Genomic DNA, 18,295 nt, shown 5'->3' with positions numbered 1-18,295 from the left:
ATTTCGAAACAGGGTAACTGGCTTTGAACTCTTGATCCTCTTGCCTCAGCTTCCCAAATTGTTGGAATTACAGGTGTGCACCACTGCACTTGCCTGTTTTACTTTTTTTGAAAAGTTTTATTGAAATATAATTGACATATGCATGCTGCTATTAAAATTAAACCATTGCAGGCTAGGGATATATCTTAGTCGGCAGAGTGCTTGCCTTGCAAGCATAGGCCCTGGGTTCGATCCCCAGCACCTCAAAAAAAAAAAAAAAAAAAAAATTAAACCACTGGGGCTGGGATTGTGGCTCAGTGGTAGAGTGCTTGCCTAGCATGTATGAAGCATTGGGTTCGATTCTCAGCACCACATTAAAAAAAAAAAAAAGATTTCATGTCCATCTACAACTAAAAATATTTTTAAAAAATAAAACCGTTGACTAAGTTTTGATGTGAGCTTATACCTTAAACCATCACCACAATAAAGATAATGAACATAGCCACCACACCCCAAATTTTCTTTATCCCTCCTTGTAATTCCTCCCTCCTGCCCCTTTCCATTCCTTTCCTAACCTTTAGGCAGCTAGTGACCTCGTTTCTTTAACACTGTTCATTTTGTAGAATTAATATAAATGGAATCACGAAATATATACTTCAGATGGAAGAGGTATCTGACTTAGCCTAATTATTTTGTGATTAATTCACATTGTATATATCAGTAGGATGGTGGTGGTCATTTGGATTGTATTTTTGGCTCTTTAAAGTCAAATGGAAGGACTGTAGATGTATAGATCAGAGGTAGAACATTTGCCAAGTGATTAAGGCCCTGGATTCCATTTCTATCTAGCACCTCAGAAAAAGGACTATGGGTATTTTCATATTAAAATATTTCTGTGGACATAGATTTTCATTGCTCAGGTAAATTCATATGTATGGATTAACTAGGTCACATGGGTTTATCTATTTATTTATTTATTTATTTATTTATTTTTATTATTATTTTTGATACTGGAATTGAGCCCTGGGGTGCTTTACCACTGAACTACATCTCTTATTTTGAGACAGAGTCTTGCTGAGTTTCAACTGTGGGTCTTGCTGTGTTGCTGGGACAGGTCTTGAACTTGCATTTAACTTTTTAAGAAACTACTAAATTCTTTTCCAAAGTTGTACCATTTTACATTGCCACTTTTGGAATAGGAGAGTTCTAGTTTGGTATGGTTATATTATTACTTTGAAAAAGAAACATTTTATTCTCCTTAATTATTCACAGTTTGTGTTTACATTTGCAGTATATTTTAGTGTTTGTTACATGGAGTGAGGTGAAGTTTAGAAATCAGCTTTGAGCTGGGCTTGGTAGCAGAGGCCTGTAATCCCAGCAATTTGGGAGGCTGAGGCAGGAGGATCACAAATTTGAAGCAAGACTCAGCAATTTAGCAAGGCCCTAAGCAACTTACAGAGATCCCATCTCAGAATTTAAAAGGGCGGGGGGGCTGAGGAGGTAGCTTAGTGGAAAGTACTCCTCAGTTCAATCCCCAGTACCACCAAAAAAAAAAAAAAAAAAAAGGTAAATTAATTTTGATGTTTTTTTCAGAAGGCAAAACACTTGTCTCCAAAAGGTAGACACATTTTATTAGTTCATCATTTTTCTTAGTGAATTGTCACTTTTTTTTTTTTTTTTTTAATGTAGTGCTGAGGATCGAACCCAGTGCCTCCTGCGTGCGAGGCAAGCGCTCTACAACTGAGCCCTAGCCCCAGCCCTGAATTGTCACTTTTATACTAGTTTTCTGTATGTACTTCTGTATATTTGTCTTTTTCATGAAGTACTATATACTCTACTAGTATTGTATACTCTTAGATATATTTTATATTGGGAAGAAATTGTCAACCTATTGTTTGCCTATGGAATTATTTCAGATGAATATGTTTTAGGTTACTTGTATATTCTTCAAAACCTAAATGTTTGGGGTTGTGGGTGTAGCTCTGTGGTAGAATGTTTGCATAAGGCCTTGGGTTTGATCCCTACTACCACCCCAAAAGAAAACATCTCAAATTTTGGATATTGGAGGAAAGTGTGGAATAAACCAGAATGTTGCCTTTTATAATGAGGACCTAGTCATATATGTGGAATTTAATTATCAGTGGGAGAACTGTTGAAAAAAGACTTTTCAAAACTATACATTAAAATCTTTTAGGGTGGTGTAATTGATTAGTATAATTTTTCATATTCATAATCACATCTCTGGGGACTGGGAACATAGATCAGTGGTAGATGGCTTGCCTTGCATGTTCAGTGCCCAGCACTGCGGGGAAAAAATGTAACAGCACTTCTCTGGATGAAGTGATCTTTCATAACATTTACTCTATCACATCTTCACAGTGTAAGAGAGGGTATATCTTTGCTTTCATTGTACTTTGCCAGTATTGGGTAATCTTATTTTTTAAGTCATTACCAATTTGATAGGTGATAAAATTTAACAGCTTTAATATTGTTAATAGTGATATATATTTTCTCTTTTCCAAATTTTGTCTTCATAGCCATGTCTTTTTTTTTTCCTTGTCATAGTGTTTGAGTCTGAGCTTATATAATTAAAATTACACACACTCTACAACTCTCAAATAGGCTTTGTATTTACAAGACTTGTGTGAATGGGAACAAATAAGGCCAATAATAAAGACGGTTGAGTTTTAAGACCTTTAATAAATGATCTGTTCCTAAGTTTAAAAAAAAAAAAAAAGAACAGGAAGTTCTCATCGCTGAGTTCTCAGCACAACAGAAAATTTTAGCTGTAACCCATTTGCAGAAAGATTGATTCTTGAACTGTTTTTCTTTAGCTAAGAGCTATTTTGGACAAGTAGATAGGTAAACCTCTTATTTTAGAAAGAAGCTCATGAGCAATCTTTGCCTATTGTGCTTTATTAGCTTTGGAATGATAGATTGATATCTGAAAAAAAAATTCAGAACTTTTTTCTAAATATTTGTTCAATTTTAAAAATTACTTTCAAAGATAATTTAATAATATAAATAGTGGCCTAGTACCTATTTTATTCTGTTTCTTGGTGAAGGAGTTCTAATATTACAGGGCTACTTCTAGTAGTCATCACAACCCAGGAGACAGCCCATCTAAACACATGGGGTGACATAAGAAAGGTACACAATCATGTGCTTTCCCTTCCATTTGTCTAAGCTATTTGTGAAGGTTTTTTTCTTTTAAATTACAAGGTCTTCCATTTAGTTAAGCCAAATGTGATGGCAGTTCAATGAAGCAAACATTAGGTTTTTTCCTTAATTTTGTAATTTATGGGGCCTATACTTGACCACATCTTTAATCTTTATAATTATGTGTGTGGTGTGTGTGTGTGTGTGTGTTATTAGTATGTATAAAATAGGCTAAGCATTTTCTTTTTTGTATATATTTCTTGTTGGAAATTAAAATGAAGAGAAACTACCAACTTTTCAAAATTGTAAATGTTAACCAAATGCTTTCTTTTCCACTAGATTGTAAACTTTTTTTTTCTTTTTTTGGAGGGTTGGGGGGGCATGGTACTAAAGAATAGGTAAGTGCTCTACTCTGGAGCTACACTTACCTCAACCCTAAGATTGTAAGCTTTTGTAGTATTTAAATACTATATACATAGTAGACTCAGAAAACATTTGCTGAATTAAGTTAAAACATTTGCAAGGAATTTCCAGGTTTTTGAAAAGGTATTTTCCTGAGGTTTTTGGTGAGAATCTATTTCAAAATATCTGTGTAGTTTTTGTACTTTTATGACTGTTTAGTTGCTCACATTTGATCCTGTTTATAAACTGAAAGGGAAAAAAATTAAAAGTCCTTAAAAGGAGTAGTTTTTGTCTTTCTGGATTTAAAACTAATAATAATAATAATTTTGGGTTTATTAGAAGGCACCATTAAGGAATATTTATCACTTTAAGTTTTTCTGTAAACTAGTCTTCAGACAAAATTAAAATAATTGTGTGTTAATTTTGGATTCACTCACTATGTTGTTGTTTGGTCACATTCAACCTTAGACTTTTTTGTTTGTTTAATAGCTATTTTTCGGGGCTGGGAAGATAGCTCAGTCGGTAGAGTGCTTGCCTTGTAAGCACAAGGTCCTGGGTTCAATCCCCAGCACCCCAAAAAAAAAAAAAAAAAAAAAAATAGCTATTTTTCTTTAGGTATGTAGGCTAGGGTTTTTTGTGGCAGTAACTTAAATATTTTTGTGATTCCTATACTAATCAAAATACATTCTTTGAAAATAATGCTGTAAAAGCCAGTCTCAAAAGCATATATATTGCATAATTCCATTTGTTTAATGTTCATGAAATGTAATTACGAAGATAATAGATTAGTGGTTGCTAGGAATTGGGGATGGGGGAGGTGCGATGGGTATGGTTGTAAAGGGGTAGCACAAAGGGGTCATGTTAGTAGTGGTTCAGTTTGATTGTGGCGGTAGTTACACGAAGCTACACAATTTCCTGTTGTTGATATTCTGTTCTTTTTTAAGCATGTTGTCAACATTGGGGGAGGTGGGCAAAGGGAATATAATACCTCTTTTGTTTCTTTGCAACTTTTTTAAAATTTATAATTATTTTAAAATAAAGTTAGGAAAATAAAACCACCTTAATGAATATTCCCCTCTCTTACCCCAAACCAGGGTGACTATTAAAGGCAGATGTATGTTCGGTTGGCCTGTCCTTACTGTCAGATTCCAGCTTGCAATTATTAGAGCAGCAAAGGAGAGTTCTTTCTAATCTACTCATGCTTTGGGGGCACTGTATTTTCACTTATGAGTAGTTCTAGTGAAGCCCTTGTCAGTTCTAGAAAACCATTTCTACTCATATCATAGCTTCCATGGCTAATGAAGAATATATGTATCTTCCATTTCCTGTTTATCAATACACTGAACATAAAACCTTAAAGAATCTTAATATAAAACATGATAGCCTTTTAAATATTCAACAAAATAGATTTTCCTATTTCCATAGATGCAAATGTGGTAATACCATGTAATTTTAAATAGATACAGGCCTTGTATTTTATTAAGCACAATGATAAATACACTTCGAAGTGGAATGTAGTTGCATGATTTTCTGGTGAACAGTTTGTTTTAACATATACTTCAAGGGAAAAAACCCTATAACTACTCTTTTTCCTTAATTTAATACGAACATTTCTTAAGCCCTGTACAACACACGGTTTTTGTTTCTTTTGTTGTTGTTTGTGGTACTAGGGATCAGGAGCTTTGCTCATGGCAGGCAAATGCTCTGCCACTGAGCTACACCCCAGCCCAAGCCCCATGTTCTTAAACAGGAGCATAGTAATAGCAATAAAAATGATAGCTAACCCTTTGAGTCAGCTACTGTTTGCTACATGTTACTTCATTTCATCCTCAAAACAACCTTGAGCTGGGGATGAACCCATAGATAAGGCTCTGAGTTCATTCCCCAGTTCCAAGGGGGAAAAAAAACCTTTTGAGATAAATACTCCTAAGTAGATGCAGAAACTGAAGTATAAAAAAGTTAAAATACCTGGAATAACATAGCTAGTAAGAGAAAGTTCAAAAGTCAGCCAAGAGGCCTGGGGAGATGGTTCAGTTGGTAAAGTGCTTGCCTTGCAAGCACAGGGCCTTGGGTTCGATCCCCAGCACTGCAAAAAAAAAAAAAAGTCAGCCAAGATTCCCAAGCTACCTTGTGACCATTATTTTGTACTTACTTATAGTATACAGTGTAGAAACTCTGAAGTTAGAGGTTAATATGTTCACACTTATATCTTAGTTTTGTTTTATTTGTAGGGCACATATATGAAATGTTTCTTTTCTTGCTCAGTTCCTTGTTTTACCTAATTTATGACAGGAGAATCAAGAAAAATATATTTTATTTATGCTAATTGAAAGTCATAAAATACATTGGAATTATTTATTATTATTAGTTTTCATATTTAAATTTATATTCTAGGGAGTGAAAACATTGTATCACTTAACAGGGAATTTTGGATTGAGTAATATGTATAATATACAAGTAATACACTTAGCATAGCAGTTAGTTCGGTAATCATTAGTTGCTATTATTGTTTGTTAGCAACATCTCCCAGTTGGAATCACTTTACAGTCACCTAAAATGTAAAGACAGTTTTTAATTTATTACATATGTGTCCTAATACTTGTATGGCCTTTAGTTTCCCTATAATTGTAGGGAACTGTAATTGGGTTTATTTTGTTGTTTGTTGCCATGGCACTGGAAGGCACTAATTACTGATACTATACAACTGAAAATAACAAATATCAATAGGCGAAAACCTATGATCTTAGGGCTAAGGGTGTGTGTGAGTTTTTATAGCAGTTTTAGTTTCACAGCAAAATTGAGAGGAAGCAGTAGAGATAACCCATACACCTGTTCTCATATATGCAACATAGATTAAATTTATCAGTAGTTTTGTTATTTTAGATAAAATTCACATACTATAAATTCTAAGTATGTGGTTTAGTGTTCATTAATATATTCATAGTGCATACACAATATATAGTGCATATTTCAGTGTTCATTTCACATTATGTGGTATTCATTAATATATTCACATTATATACATGTTGATACTTTTTTTTCTTGTAGTGGTAGGGATTGAACGAAGGAGACATTCTACCACTGAGCTACATCCCCAGTCCTCTTTATTTTTATCTTGACAAGCTGGCCACAGACTTGCATACCACCTGCCTTGACCTCCCTAGTAGCTAAGAATAACAGGTGTGCACGTCCACTTCTGGTCATAGTGATACTTATTTTAAAAATTAATTTTATTGTGTATATTAACGATCTACAACATGTTGTTGGGGGATACATATAGGTAGTTAAAAAAAAAACAAAAAACAGCCTATCCATCATCTTACATTAATTCTTTTTTTGGCAGGGGGAAGGCAGTGCTGGGGATTGAATCCAGGACTTTATAAATGCTAGTCAAGAACTCCACTACTACTGTCATGTATAACTAATTAGAACAAATTAAAAAAAAAAAAAAAAAAGAACTCTACCACTAAGCTATATCCTTATCCTTTTTTTCAGAATCTCACTTAGTTGCCCAGGCTACCTCAAAATGGCAATCCTCCCTTAGTCTCCCAAACAGCTGGGATTACAGGCATGCTGTACCCAGCTATCTTTTCACTTTTAACTATAAATAAGGAACCAGTTGCCTACAAGAATACTGGAAAAGAAGTTTTAAATTGGTTTAAACAATGACAGCATTTTTCTGTTTTATAGACCTCCGTGAGTGAAAGCCTTCAGAGAGAAGCTGCTAAGAAGCAAGCCATGAAACAGGTAAGGTGGCTGAGTAAATTAAGTACATTTGGTGAAGTGTGTATTTCAGTTTATAAGGACCAGTTTTGGTATATAGATGCTGAGACTAAAACAGTACATTATATAATGAAATAATTTTATGCTGTCATTTTTTCTAATGTATAAAAAAATGGTTGCTTCATATAGATTACAGATGTCCTGTATAGATTTTAAAAGAAAAACACAATGAAGAATTAGAATGATCTTTTAAAATTCTCACAATCCTACCCATGGTCCTGATTAAGAAATCTGAAACTCAAAATGGAAAAATCTCCCTTATTATGACATAATTAATCATAGAAATAGACTTGAAGTTTTACTAATTTTTCTACTTCTTCACCAGTATATCTTTAGATTTTGCTGCTGTAGAACATAGTTAAATGAAACAGTGGCAAGATACTGTTCTCCGTTCTCCTTTCTTCTTCTTCTCCTTCCTTTTTTTTTTTTTTTTTTTTTTTTTTTTGGTACTGAGGATTGAACCCAGAACACTTAAGCACTGAGTAATATCCCCAGCCCTTTTTTTTTTTTTTGTATTTAATTTAGAGATAGGTTCTTCCTAAGTTGCTGAAGCTGGCTTTGAACTCAAAATCCTCCTGCCTTTGCCTCCTGAGCTGCTGGGATGTTAAGTGTGTGCCACTGACCTGGCTGCCTTTCTTTGTAGTGTATTTTTTGGTGGTGTTAGAGATTGAACTCAGCCTCACACATGCTAGTGAATTGTTTTACTACAAAGCTTCATCCCCAGCCCCTATACCTTTTTTTTTTTTTTTTAATAAATATTCTCTTTATGTTTGAAAAATGTTCATGAATCCACTGGACCAGTTGTGTTAATCATATTTATTTATACTGAATTTTTTTTGTCTGTTCTGCTACTGAGAGGTATATGCTAAATTCTCCCTAATTTTGGGTTTGTCTGCTTTCCTTTAGATTTCTCTACAGATTTTGTTTTATATACTTTGAGACATAAATTAATAACATAACTGCTCAAGTACTCTCTTAGCAGCTAAGTACTCATCACATATACAAAGACATGACTATCAGTTTAAACAACCAACCTACAGTCTCCCTTTTCCCTTACTTTTCTGTTCGCCATCCCCCCACACTTAAAGGGGTGGTGGTGGTTATTTTTTAAATTTCATGTTTTCGTTTTTGGATTCTCCTGGCTATTTGGGGGCCAGAGCAGTGCCAGTTCACCATCTGAACAGGAAGATAATTCCTTTTCTAAACATTGAGAATTGAGAAGTGAAAGGCATTAATTTCTTAATTTTTTAATTAGTGTTCCAGAAAACAAAGGTTTTCAGTTAGTACATGCAGTAATACAAATGTGGATATGTAAAAACCTAAGAATGTCAGGTAGGTTCTTAAAGTAGGTTAAAATATGTAAACTCTATCTCAGAAATTTATAAGCTGGGCAAGAGGCACAGACTTCATGAAACAACTAGAAAGTAATAACATCAAGTGTATTATTAAAAATTAAACATGGTAGTGTAAATAGAATGTTCCACAAACTTTAAAAGAAAGAGGGAATTAAAGTCCTCAAAGATAACTTCATTTAAGATGTGTTGATCTGGCCCTGAAACTAGGTAAGATTTCGGTTGCATTAAAGAACATGAAAAACATTAAAGATAGAAGGGACCATGATAAGCAAAGGCAGAGGACTTTATATAACTGATACTATAAAAAATGTTATTTGTAATTAATACTCTGTAATGAATAAGTTATATATGTCCTCCATTTTAATATTACATTTGGAACCTTTTTTAAATGTTACGAACCTTTAATGAAATAGTTCCTACCATTATATTTGAAAACTCTGCAAACATTTTATTTGGCAACTCTTAACCTTTTTAAAGTGATATGAAGCCAGGTGTGGTGGAGCATGCCTATACTAACCCAGCAACTCAGGAGGCTGAGTCAAGAGGATCACAAGTTCAAGGCCAGCCTCAGGAACTTAGCAAGGCCCTGTCTCAAAATAAAAATTAAAAATAAAAAGGACCGGGCTGGGGTTGTGGCTCAGTGGTAGAGCACTCGCCTAGCATATGTGAGGCACCGGGTTCTATTCTCAGCACCACATAGAAAAATAAATAAAGTTGTTATGTCCAACCACAACTAAAAATAAAAAAAATAATAATAAAAAATAAAAGTTACTGAGTGGTTCAACACCCCTGGGTTCAGTCCTTTGTGATGTGAGGACTGAGGATGTGTGTACCTTAGTGGTAAGGGCACTGTTTTAGCATGCAAAAGGTTCTGCGTTCAGTTCTCAGCACCACAAAAAATGAAAATAAAAGTGATATGAAAATTTAATACATAATATAGCTATCTCAAAACCAGAGTTTTATGTTTCTCTGTCCTAGCACGGACCTTTTGACTTTTTTTTTTTTTTTTTTTTTTGTACCCAGAATTGAACCTGGGGCACTTAACCACTAAGCCACATCCCCCGCTCTTTTTATTTTTCATTTTGAGACAGGTCTCGCTAAGTTACTGAGACTGGCTTTGAACTTGCAATCCTTCAGCCTCGTCCTCCCAAGTTGCTGGAATTACAAGTGTACACCACCATACCAGGCTGCCTTCTAACCTTTTGATGTGGATAAATTATAAACAAGTAGATAATGATAATATTATTTCCGAATACTTATTCTGTTAGACTCTATTTTAGTTGTCTCAAGTTAATAAAGTTACCCAGTTTGGAAAGTAGGTATAATTATTATCCTCTCCTTGATTGAAGAATGTTAAACAAGCTGGGCAAAGCAGCACATGCCTGTAATTCAAGCTATTCTAAAAGCTGAAGCAGGAGGATCCCCAGTTCATGGCCAGCCTGGGCAATTTAGCAATACTTTGTCTCAGAATTTTTAAAAAGGGTTGGGGAATGCAGCTCGTGGTAGAACACTTGCCTAGCATGTGGAAGGCCCTGGGACTTAAGTCCCCAGGACTGAAAGAAAAGAAATTAAACAAAATTTTCCAAACTAATGATAAGCATAGAACCAGAATTCAAACTCAAGATAGCCTGACTCCAGAATTTACATTCCTATTTTCTGTGATTGAAGCAGTTTTTGTGATTTATTTTCAATTCATGAATTCTTTTAATTTCTCAAAGAATTTTTTTATAAAACATAGGATTTTGGCAGTATGTGTCAGTGGTTCATATTTTTGAAACATTCTTTTTTTTTTTTTTAGACTAAACTGGAAATTCAGAAGGCCCTTGCAGAAGATTCTACTGTATATGAATATGACAGTATTTATGATGAAATGCAGAAAAAAAAGGAGGAAAGTAATCCCAAATTGCTTTTGGGAAAAGATCGGAAGGTTGGTCGCAAAATCAAACTTTCTTTGACCTCGACTTGCGTATTGTATCTTAATCTTAAATTTAGATGAGAGTGATCTGAGAGTTGACTAAAAGTATGTGCAGTAATATTCTAGAGTCCAAAAGGTTGATATTTCAAGTATGTGAAGAACCCCTATTGCTAGATTATAGATTTGAATTTAGAACCCTTAAAACTTTACATATTATATTCTTAACAGGAACCAGGTGGATTATCTAACAATTTTGTAAATTCTACGTTTTGCTTTGATGACCTCTGCAAGTAATTTTTTGAAATTTTTTCCTGATAAAGTCTGGGTACCAAAGTTGTACTGCTCTTCCCTTTTTCATGTTTACTCATGTTTTATTATCTTCTCAATTTTGTTTGCTTCCTAGGTGACAACTGAATCATCTGCTTATCCTGATCATACTTTTAGTTTGAAAAAAATTTGGGGATGGAGTGGGTATTGATCTTAAAGTATCTGTTAGTTAAATGAGCTGTCAAATTATTTTGAAGCTTCTATTTTAAGTAATCCACATTCCAGGAAATGTGGAAAAACTTGTAGAAAGTTTCCTGATTAATTTATTTGTTGAATTAAGATAATGCCAGTTAGCATGAGAAAAACATGGGACAGTGTCTTATTTAGTTTGGTTTGTTTTGTTTTGTTGAAAGCAAAATAGCAAATTTCTATCTGCTGCACTTGATTTTTATTGAATTTTGACATGATAATCCTGTTTGGACTAACCATTTCTATGTTAGTGGATTCATGATAAAAGTTATTACAGAATAATAACAATTATTTTTTACTCCTTCCTAAGTAATCTTGTTCTTTTCTATTAGCCAAAGTATATTCATAACTTACTAAAAGCAGTTGAGATCCGAAAAAAGGAACAGGAAAAAAGAATGGAAAAGAAAATACAGCGAGAACGAGAAATGGAAAAGGGAGAATTTGATGATAAAGAGGCATTTGTGACATCTGCTTATAAAAAAAAATTGCAAGAGAGAGCTGAAGAGGAAGAAAGGGAAAAGAGGGCTGCTGCACTTGAAGGTAAAATGGGTAAAGGGAAAGGTAGAGGGGAAACAGAATCTCTGCCCTATGGTTAGCCATTTGCTCTGTCACTGAACTTTAGGGTTATAATGTTGAATTTATGTATATGAATTCAGAGTACAGTATACATGGTATTATAGTAGTATAAAACATGAGGTTTTTTACTAAGAACAGTTGATTTCTACTTCAGTGACTATTATTTCTACTGGACTTCTCACTTAGTTCTCATTTTGGTCTCACTGTAATCATTTTAAGTCATTGCCTTAGAACATGATTCCAAAAACACTTATTACAAGGTGTATATAACACCATGTAATATTTGTCAAAAACAATGTACCTTTGAACTCTAATACTTTCTAAGATGAGAACCTAGAGTCACAGCTCAAGGGAGCATCAATTGAACAGCTAGAAAAAGAATAGAAATTAAGGAGAGAAGATATATGCAGGGCCTAAAGAATATCTTAGTGTTGTACTTTAGTGCTTTCTACTTACAGTCATTTCTCAAGATCTAAGTATAATATATACTTACAAATAATGTATTTGGTAAGTGCTCTTCAACTTTTAAGTGGAAGAAACCCAAATTTATAAAATTTTGACTGTGCATGGACTATGTGTTCATCTAGACCACCAGGCAGCACACTTTCTATAAAGGACCAAATAGTAAATATTTTGGACTTATTGTATATCTGCTCTCTTATTACAATCATTTCTCTCTGCCCAAGTAACTGTGGACAAAAACAAATGGGCAGACTGCATTCCGTTAAAAGTGTACTTATAAAAATAGGCAGCAACCAGTGCAATGGTGCATGCCAGTAAAATCCCAGCACCTCAAAGGATCACAAGTTCAAGGCCAGTCTTAGCAACTTAATGAGACACTCAGCAACTTTGTAAGACCCTGTTTCCAAATAAAATGGACTGGGAATGTAACTCAGTGATAAGCACCCATGGATTCAATTCCCAGTACCCCCCCCCCCAAAAAAAAAAAAAAAATAACAGACCAAATTTGACCTGAAGGCTATAGTTTGCCAATTCCTATGTGTACATACACATCTCAGTGTGATATTTACTCTACACATGTAAAATGAAAATGTGTTGTGCCTTGTTGAATATTCTATCTTTTGCTTTTCCTTTCTTAGCACGTTTGGATGTAACCAAACAGAAGGACCTCAGTGGATTTTATAGGCACCTGTTAAATCAAGCAGTTGGAGAAGAGGAAGTACCTAAATGCAGCTTTCGTGAAGCTCGGTGAGAGGTGGTAGATGGAATATTTAGAATATACTGTTAATAATCTGTGGTTGTGGGGTCATTTTAAAATTCTGAAAGAGCATTACAGCATTGCATGTTATACTGCCCACCAATCTAATTGAATAGCTAAGAATTTGCAGTTTCTTAATATTAATATTTATAAATTTACTTCAAGAGTATTTTTATTCTGCAGTTCACAAAAATTATTGCAATTTATGCCAAAACATTGTCATTGAATTTAATATTATCATAAAACTACACTAGGTGCCATAGTGTATATGTGTAATCCTAACTACTCAAGAGACAGGCAAGAAAATCTCAAGTTTTGAGGCCAGCCTCAGCAATGTAGCAAAACCCTGTCTCAAAAGAAAAAGGGTGGGGGATGTAACTGAGAGGTGGAGTGCCCCTGGGTTCTAATCTTAGAGCTAGAGCAGCAGGGGGCTGGGGGTGTATCTTCTGTAAAAACCAAAGACTTAAACTTTCTTCTTTTTTTTTTTTTTTTTTTTTTTTTTAATTATCAGTTATTACAGGTAGTACCACTTTATTTATTTTATTTTATTTTTTTTAAGACTTAAACTTTCAATGTACAAAATTTCTGAATTATCTAACTGCTTTATGAGTTTTATAAATAATTTTAAAGGATAAGCAAAATCGAGTTATAGGGTTTTATTTGTTTTAAATTAAAACTAGAGCGTTCTCTCATGGCCCTGGTGCCTTAAAATGACCGATGAGAGAATTAAAGAGAAATTTGGAATGAATCAGGTATCTTACAACACTCTCCGTACTGTTCATATAGTATATAAAAGTAAAGCAGCTTATAAAAGGAAAGTGGTTTATTTTCTTCAACAGAACCCAGTCTTCATAAAATAGAGGATTCACTTACCAGCAACTGACACTTCACTGTGTAGTACATAACCACTAGTCACATGTAGCTAAAAATAAATGAAATCTAAACTTTTAATCAACAGTTGCCATATTTCAAGTATTGAGATGCCATATTTGGCTAATGATTATCATCCTGGATAGTTCACAGACATTTCTATTAAACAGTGCTGGTCTAAAACAGCAAAGAATTGGAAGATTTTAAAATAAAATTATAAGGTACTATGGGATAGTAAGGTGAGTATGCTGTAAATATATAGCTGAAGGTAAAAGGGAGAATTTGTCCTAAACATGTATATAAACAAACTTTCTTTTCTTTGGTGTGTGTGTGTGTGTTTTTAATATTTTCCAGTTGTAGATGGACACAGTACCTCTTTTTCACATATTTATTAGAAGATCTGAGTCCGTGTAGCTAGAATAGGTTTACCCCTAGTTGTCTCCAAACTGCTAGGTTTTGATTATAAAATTTATGAGGAATATGAAAGAAAGTTTATATGCAGAATTAGCTTTTGAATAGAAGCTATAATGCATTATGACTTCTCAATTTTCATCTGGTGTAGTTGACACTCCATAATGTCATTTACATAGTACACTTCTGAGTCTAATAATTGAATTTCTATTAGTGGTTTCTTTAGTCAAAGTAATTCTGCCAGGGTTCCAAGAGAACCAAAGTTGTTGCACTGTTAGTGTGTGTGATAAGAATGAATCAGCTGGGCAAGGTAGCACACACTTGAAATCCCAGCAACTGAGGCAGGAGGATTCCAAGGTGGAGACCAGACTGTTCAACAGAGTGAGACACCATCTCAAATTTTTAAAAACAGGGCTGGGGATGTAGCTCAGTGGAAGAGCACTTGTCTAGCGTGCATGAGGCTATGGGTTCAATCCCTAGCCCTAAATAAATAGATAGATGTAGGTCAGTGGTAGAGTGTCCCTGGGTTCAACCCCCAGAATTGTGGGTGGGTGTGTGTGTGTGTGTGTGTGTGTGTGTGTGTGTGAACTGTCAGTAAGTTAACCAAAACTGATCAGCTGGAAAAATGTATATGATTCAAATAATTTTAATGTTATTGACTTAACAGCCAGATAGATTCATATATTTCAGTTTTATTATGATCAGTGTGAAGATTGCTAATGCCCTTTTAATCACAGGGAAGATTAATTAGTAATATTTAGGAACCAGATGTGGTGTGCACCGATAGTCCCAGCATATGGGAGACTGAGCCCAAAAGTTCAAGGCCAACCTGAAACCTGAACAACATAGTGAGATCCTGTCTAAAAAATAAATTGGACTTGCCACTATTTTGCTGTGAAAAGATTATCTTCGTGTACTTCTAGGATTGTTTTTTTTGTTGTTGTTGTTGTTTTGGATTTTTTTTTTTAAAGAAAGAAAATGAAAAAAATCTAACAAAAATCACAACTTAAACTTCATGCTGTGAAAATGGGACTTTGGTCCAGAACAATTTTCCCAATTATTCTTTATCTAGGCTTAGCAAAAAAGTGAAAAACTTGGATAGACCCCTGTCTGAAGGTTCTAGTAGTCCAAGAAAGAAGGGCTGATTTTCTCTATCTCATTTCTACAAATACTCCAAATTGTTTGAACATGCTAGTTTACAAAGTAAATAGATACAAGTATTAAAATTATATGAATGCTTCATTTTCTTTCTATAATGTGCCACCTTGTTTTTTTACATATTTTTGAAAGGTCTGGAATAAAGGAAGAGAAACCAAGAGGTTACTCTGATGAAGTAAATTCAGAGAACAGAGTGCTACAAGAGAAATGCATTATCCAAACTGGTGTAAAGGAGGAAAACCCAGATGCGGACAGTGATTTTGATACTAAGAGCGAGGATGATGAAATGGAAGAAAACAAAATGAACTGCAGAAGACAAAAGGTCACAGAGACCTCTAAGAATTACTCCAAGCATCACAGGAATCAATCCCATTCACGGTCATCTAGTGAAGAAAGAGGACATGGTGCCAGACACCACACTAAAAGTTCCAAGGCAAGAGGACATGAGAAAAGGGAGGATCCACACCACGAGAGGCAGTCCAGAGACCAAGAGAATTATTATACTGACTGTGACCACCAAAAAGAAAAGAATTCTCATAGGCACAGAGAGACCAGTCATAGAGATTCCCACTGGAAGAGGCATGAACACGAAAATAAATCAAGGGGAAGAGGTCAGAGAGAAAGAAATGACAGAGAATGGAAAAGAGAGAGAGATAGGGAGAAATACTACTCTAGAGAACAAGAAAGAGATAGACAACAAAATGATTGTGACCAATACATTGAGAGAGGAGGAGAGAAGGAAGAGAAAAGCAAAACAAAGAAGGAACACATGAAAGTAAGGAAGGAAAGATATGAAAATAATGATAAGTACAGAGATGGGGAAAAACAAGAAGTAAGTGTTCAGTCTTCAGAAAGAAATCAAGACAGACAGGAAGGCACAGCAAATTCTAAGGCAAAAGTTGAGTTTCTTGACCAGGAAAGATCCAGCAAAATAAGAAACATGGAAAAGGACAAAGAAAGAAGACAAGACAAACCCTCTAGTTCTGAAACATCACTGGGAGCAAAACACAGACTCACAGAGGAAAGGCAAGAGCAGGACAAAGAACAAGAGAGACCACCTGAGGCAGTAAGCAAGTTTGCAAAGCGGAACAATGAGGAAACTGTAATGTCAGCTAGAGACAGGTACCTGGCCAGGCAAATGGCACGGGTTAATGCAAAGACCTATATTGAAAAAGAAGATGACTGATGACTGCTCCCAACAGGAAGATCTGTGGAAGCATAAAACATTGTAACTCCTGGAATTTGCTTTTTGTAAAAGTATAAAAAAATGTATTAGGAATGAATGGGAAGGTATTTTTAAATAGAGTTCAAAATTCACTTTTTCATTTAGGTTTATATTAGAAATCAGTTCTTTTATCTTGAATGTTTAGCTGAATTTATTTATATTTCCTTATTAATAGCACATTCTTGATTGTATGCAAGAACCATAAGAGTGTGCCAAATCCCTCCCTGCAGGTACTTAATGTAGGAAAGTTGGCTCTGTTAAAACCATTAAAAAATAAACAACTCTCCTAATAATGTTGCTTTTGTTGCAGGATCTGTTTTGTTTTATAAATACTGTATTTCAGATGAAAATATGTGAACTTGACAAGTAAAATAGAGGAACTTGTGACTTTATGTTCTAAAATTTGTATAAAAGTGTGAAATATGTATCATGCATTTTGTCTAAATAACTTCTTAACCTACAACTTATTGATTAAATGAAAATAAAATGATATGCTTATACTGTTAATTTGTGCTTTTATTTTTAAAGTAACTTCATTTGTCACAATTCCTTTTTGTTTTTCTTCAGTAAAAGTCACTTTAATTCTGAAACCTTGGCAAGTTAATAAATTGCGTATGTATTAAATCTATCTAAGAGTGAAAAGATGGAGACATTTAGCATAAATGAAATTAGCTAAAGATCCACATGACCAGGTGCACATGCCTACAATCCTAGCACCTCAGGAGTCTGAGGCAAGAGGATCACAGTTTGAGGCCAGCCTCATCAACTTAGCAAGACCTTGTCTCAATTTAAAAAAAAAAAAAAAAAAGACAGCTGGGTTTTCATCCCCAGTACCCCTTCCCCAAAATTCAAGTGGCCTATTTCTGAACATGTCTTATGTACTCTTTTTTTAAACACAGCTTATTACAAGTTCCCTATGTTTGTCAAATAAAACTAGAATTTCTGTACTAAGTCTTTGAGACTTAACTTTGGAAATTATGCATTATTGATGGAGAAAGGATGAATGCTTTGGAGAAAATAGTTCTTTAATAGGTCTTCTCATTTTTAAAAAGGCTGTTTATATCTCTAATATTGCTTTTTTAGATTTATTATAACTTTGAAACCAGGAAGGAAAATAAAAAGAAAGCTAATGCCCAGATCTCTGACTTGACACATCAAATATCAGTTACATCCTACTGTTGTAAAGTAGATCCATTTGATGACAATCTTGAAAAAGCACTGACTTTGGGGATAAAGTCATAGTAAGTGGTAGAGCACTTGCCTAACTTATACAAGACCCTTGGTTCAATACCCAGCACCTAAAAAAACACACAGGGGGGAAGCAGCATTAAGTATGGAAAAAATAATAGGTTAGGGTAAGATCATGGAGAACCACAAATGATAGGAATCTTCAACTTTGGTAGATAATATTGTTTCTTGTTAGGGTTTTATAGCTAGAGCCATGCATCTGGAAAATTAATTTGATTGCAATGTACAAGACAGTCTAAGGAAGGAGAGATTGTGTCAAAGAAATCAGATAAACTGTCAGTTTCCTTTTCCCAGAAGTTCAGAGACTCACCAAGCAACTTGGACATTTCAGATAGGATAAGCTGCAGGTTACTTTTATTAACCTAGTTGGATGGCATCAGTGAGAAACTGCAAATTAAGAGTTTTTTTCTGTCTCCTTTCCCAAATACAATGATGTTTTTACCTCTGCCATTCATTCCTCCCTTTTCTAGTAACAACAC

The 18,295-nt window shown here is 34.5% G+C and overlaps 1 protein-coding gene across 4 annotated transcripts in view; it reads left to right on the top strand.

Moving 5' to 3' along the window:
• The window catches only part of Nsrp1 (nuclear speckle splicing regulatory protein 1), a 49,044-nt gene extending 31,976 nt beyond the window's left edge, over window positions 1-17,068 (top strand). For all 4 annotated transcript variants that reach the window (XM_047546459.1, XM_047546461.1, XM_047546460.1 and 1 more), the window contains 5 exons: window positions 7,231-7,287; window positions 10,477-10,605; window positions 11,442-11,649; window positions 12,786-12,894; window positions 15,476-17,068. In XM_047546459.1, coding sequence (XP_047402415.1) covers window positions 7,231-7,287; window positions 10,477-10,605; window positions 11,442-11,649; window positions 12,786-12,894; window positions 15,476-16,529 — 1,557 coding nt within the window. In that variant the 3' untranslated portion in view covers window positions 16,530-17,068. The remainder of the gene's footprint in view (window positions 1-7,230; window positions 7,288-10,476; window positions 10,606-11,441; window positions 11,650-12,785; window positions 12,895-15,475) is intronic.
• Window positions 17,069-18,295: the final 1,227 nt, after the last annotated feature.

This window comes from Sciurus carolinensis, chromosome 3 (genome assembly GCF_902686445.1).
Source record: "Sciurus carolinensis chromosome 3, mSciCar1.2, whole genome shotgun sequence".
NCBI lineage: Eukaryota > Metazoa > Chordata > Mammalia > Rodentia > Sciuridae > Sciurus > Sciurus carolinensis.
The sequence above is the reverse complement of the archived record's forward strand: the minus strand, read 5'-3'. Positions and strand labels throughout refer to the sequence as shown.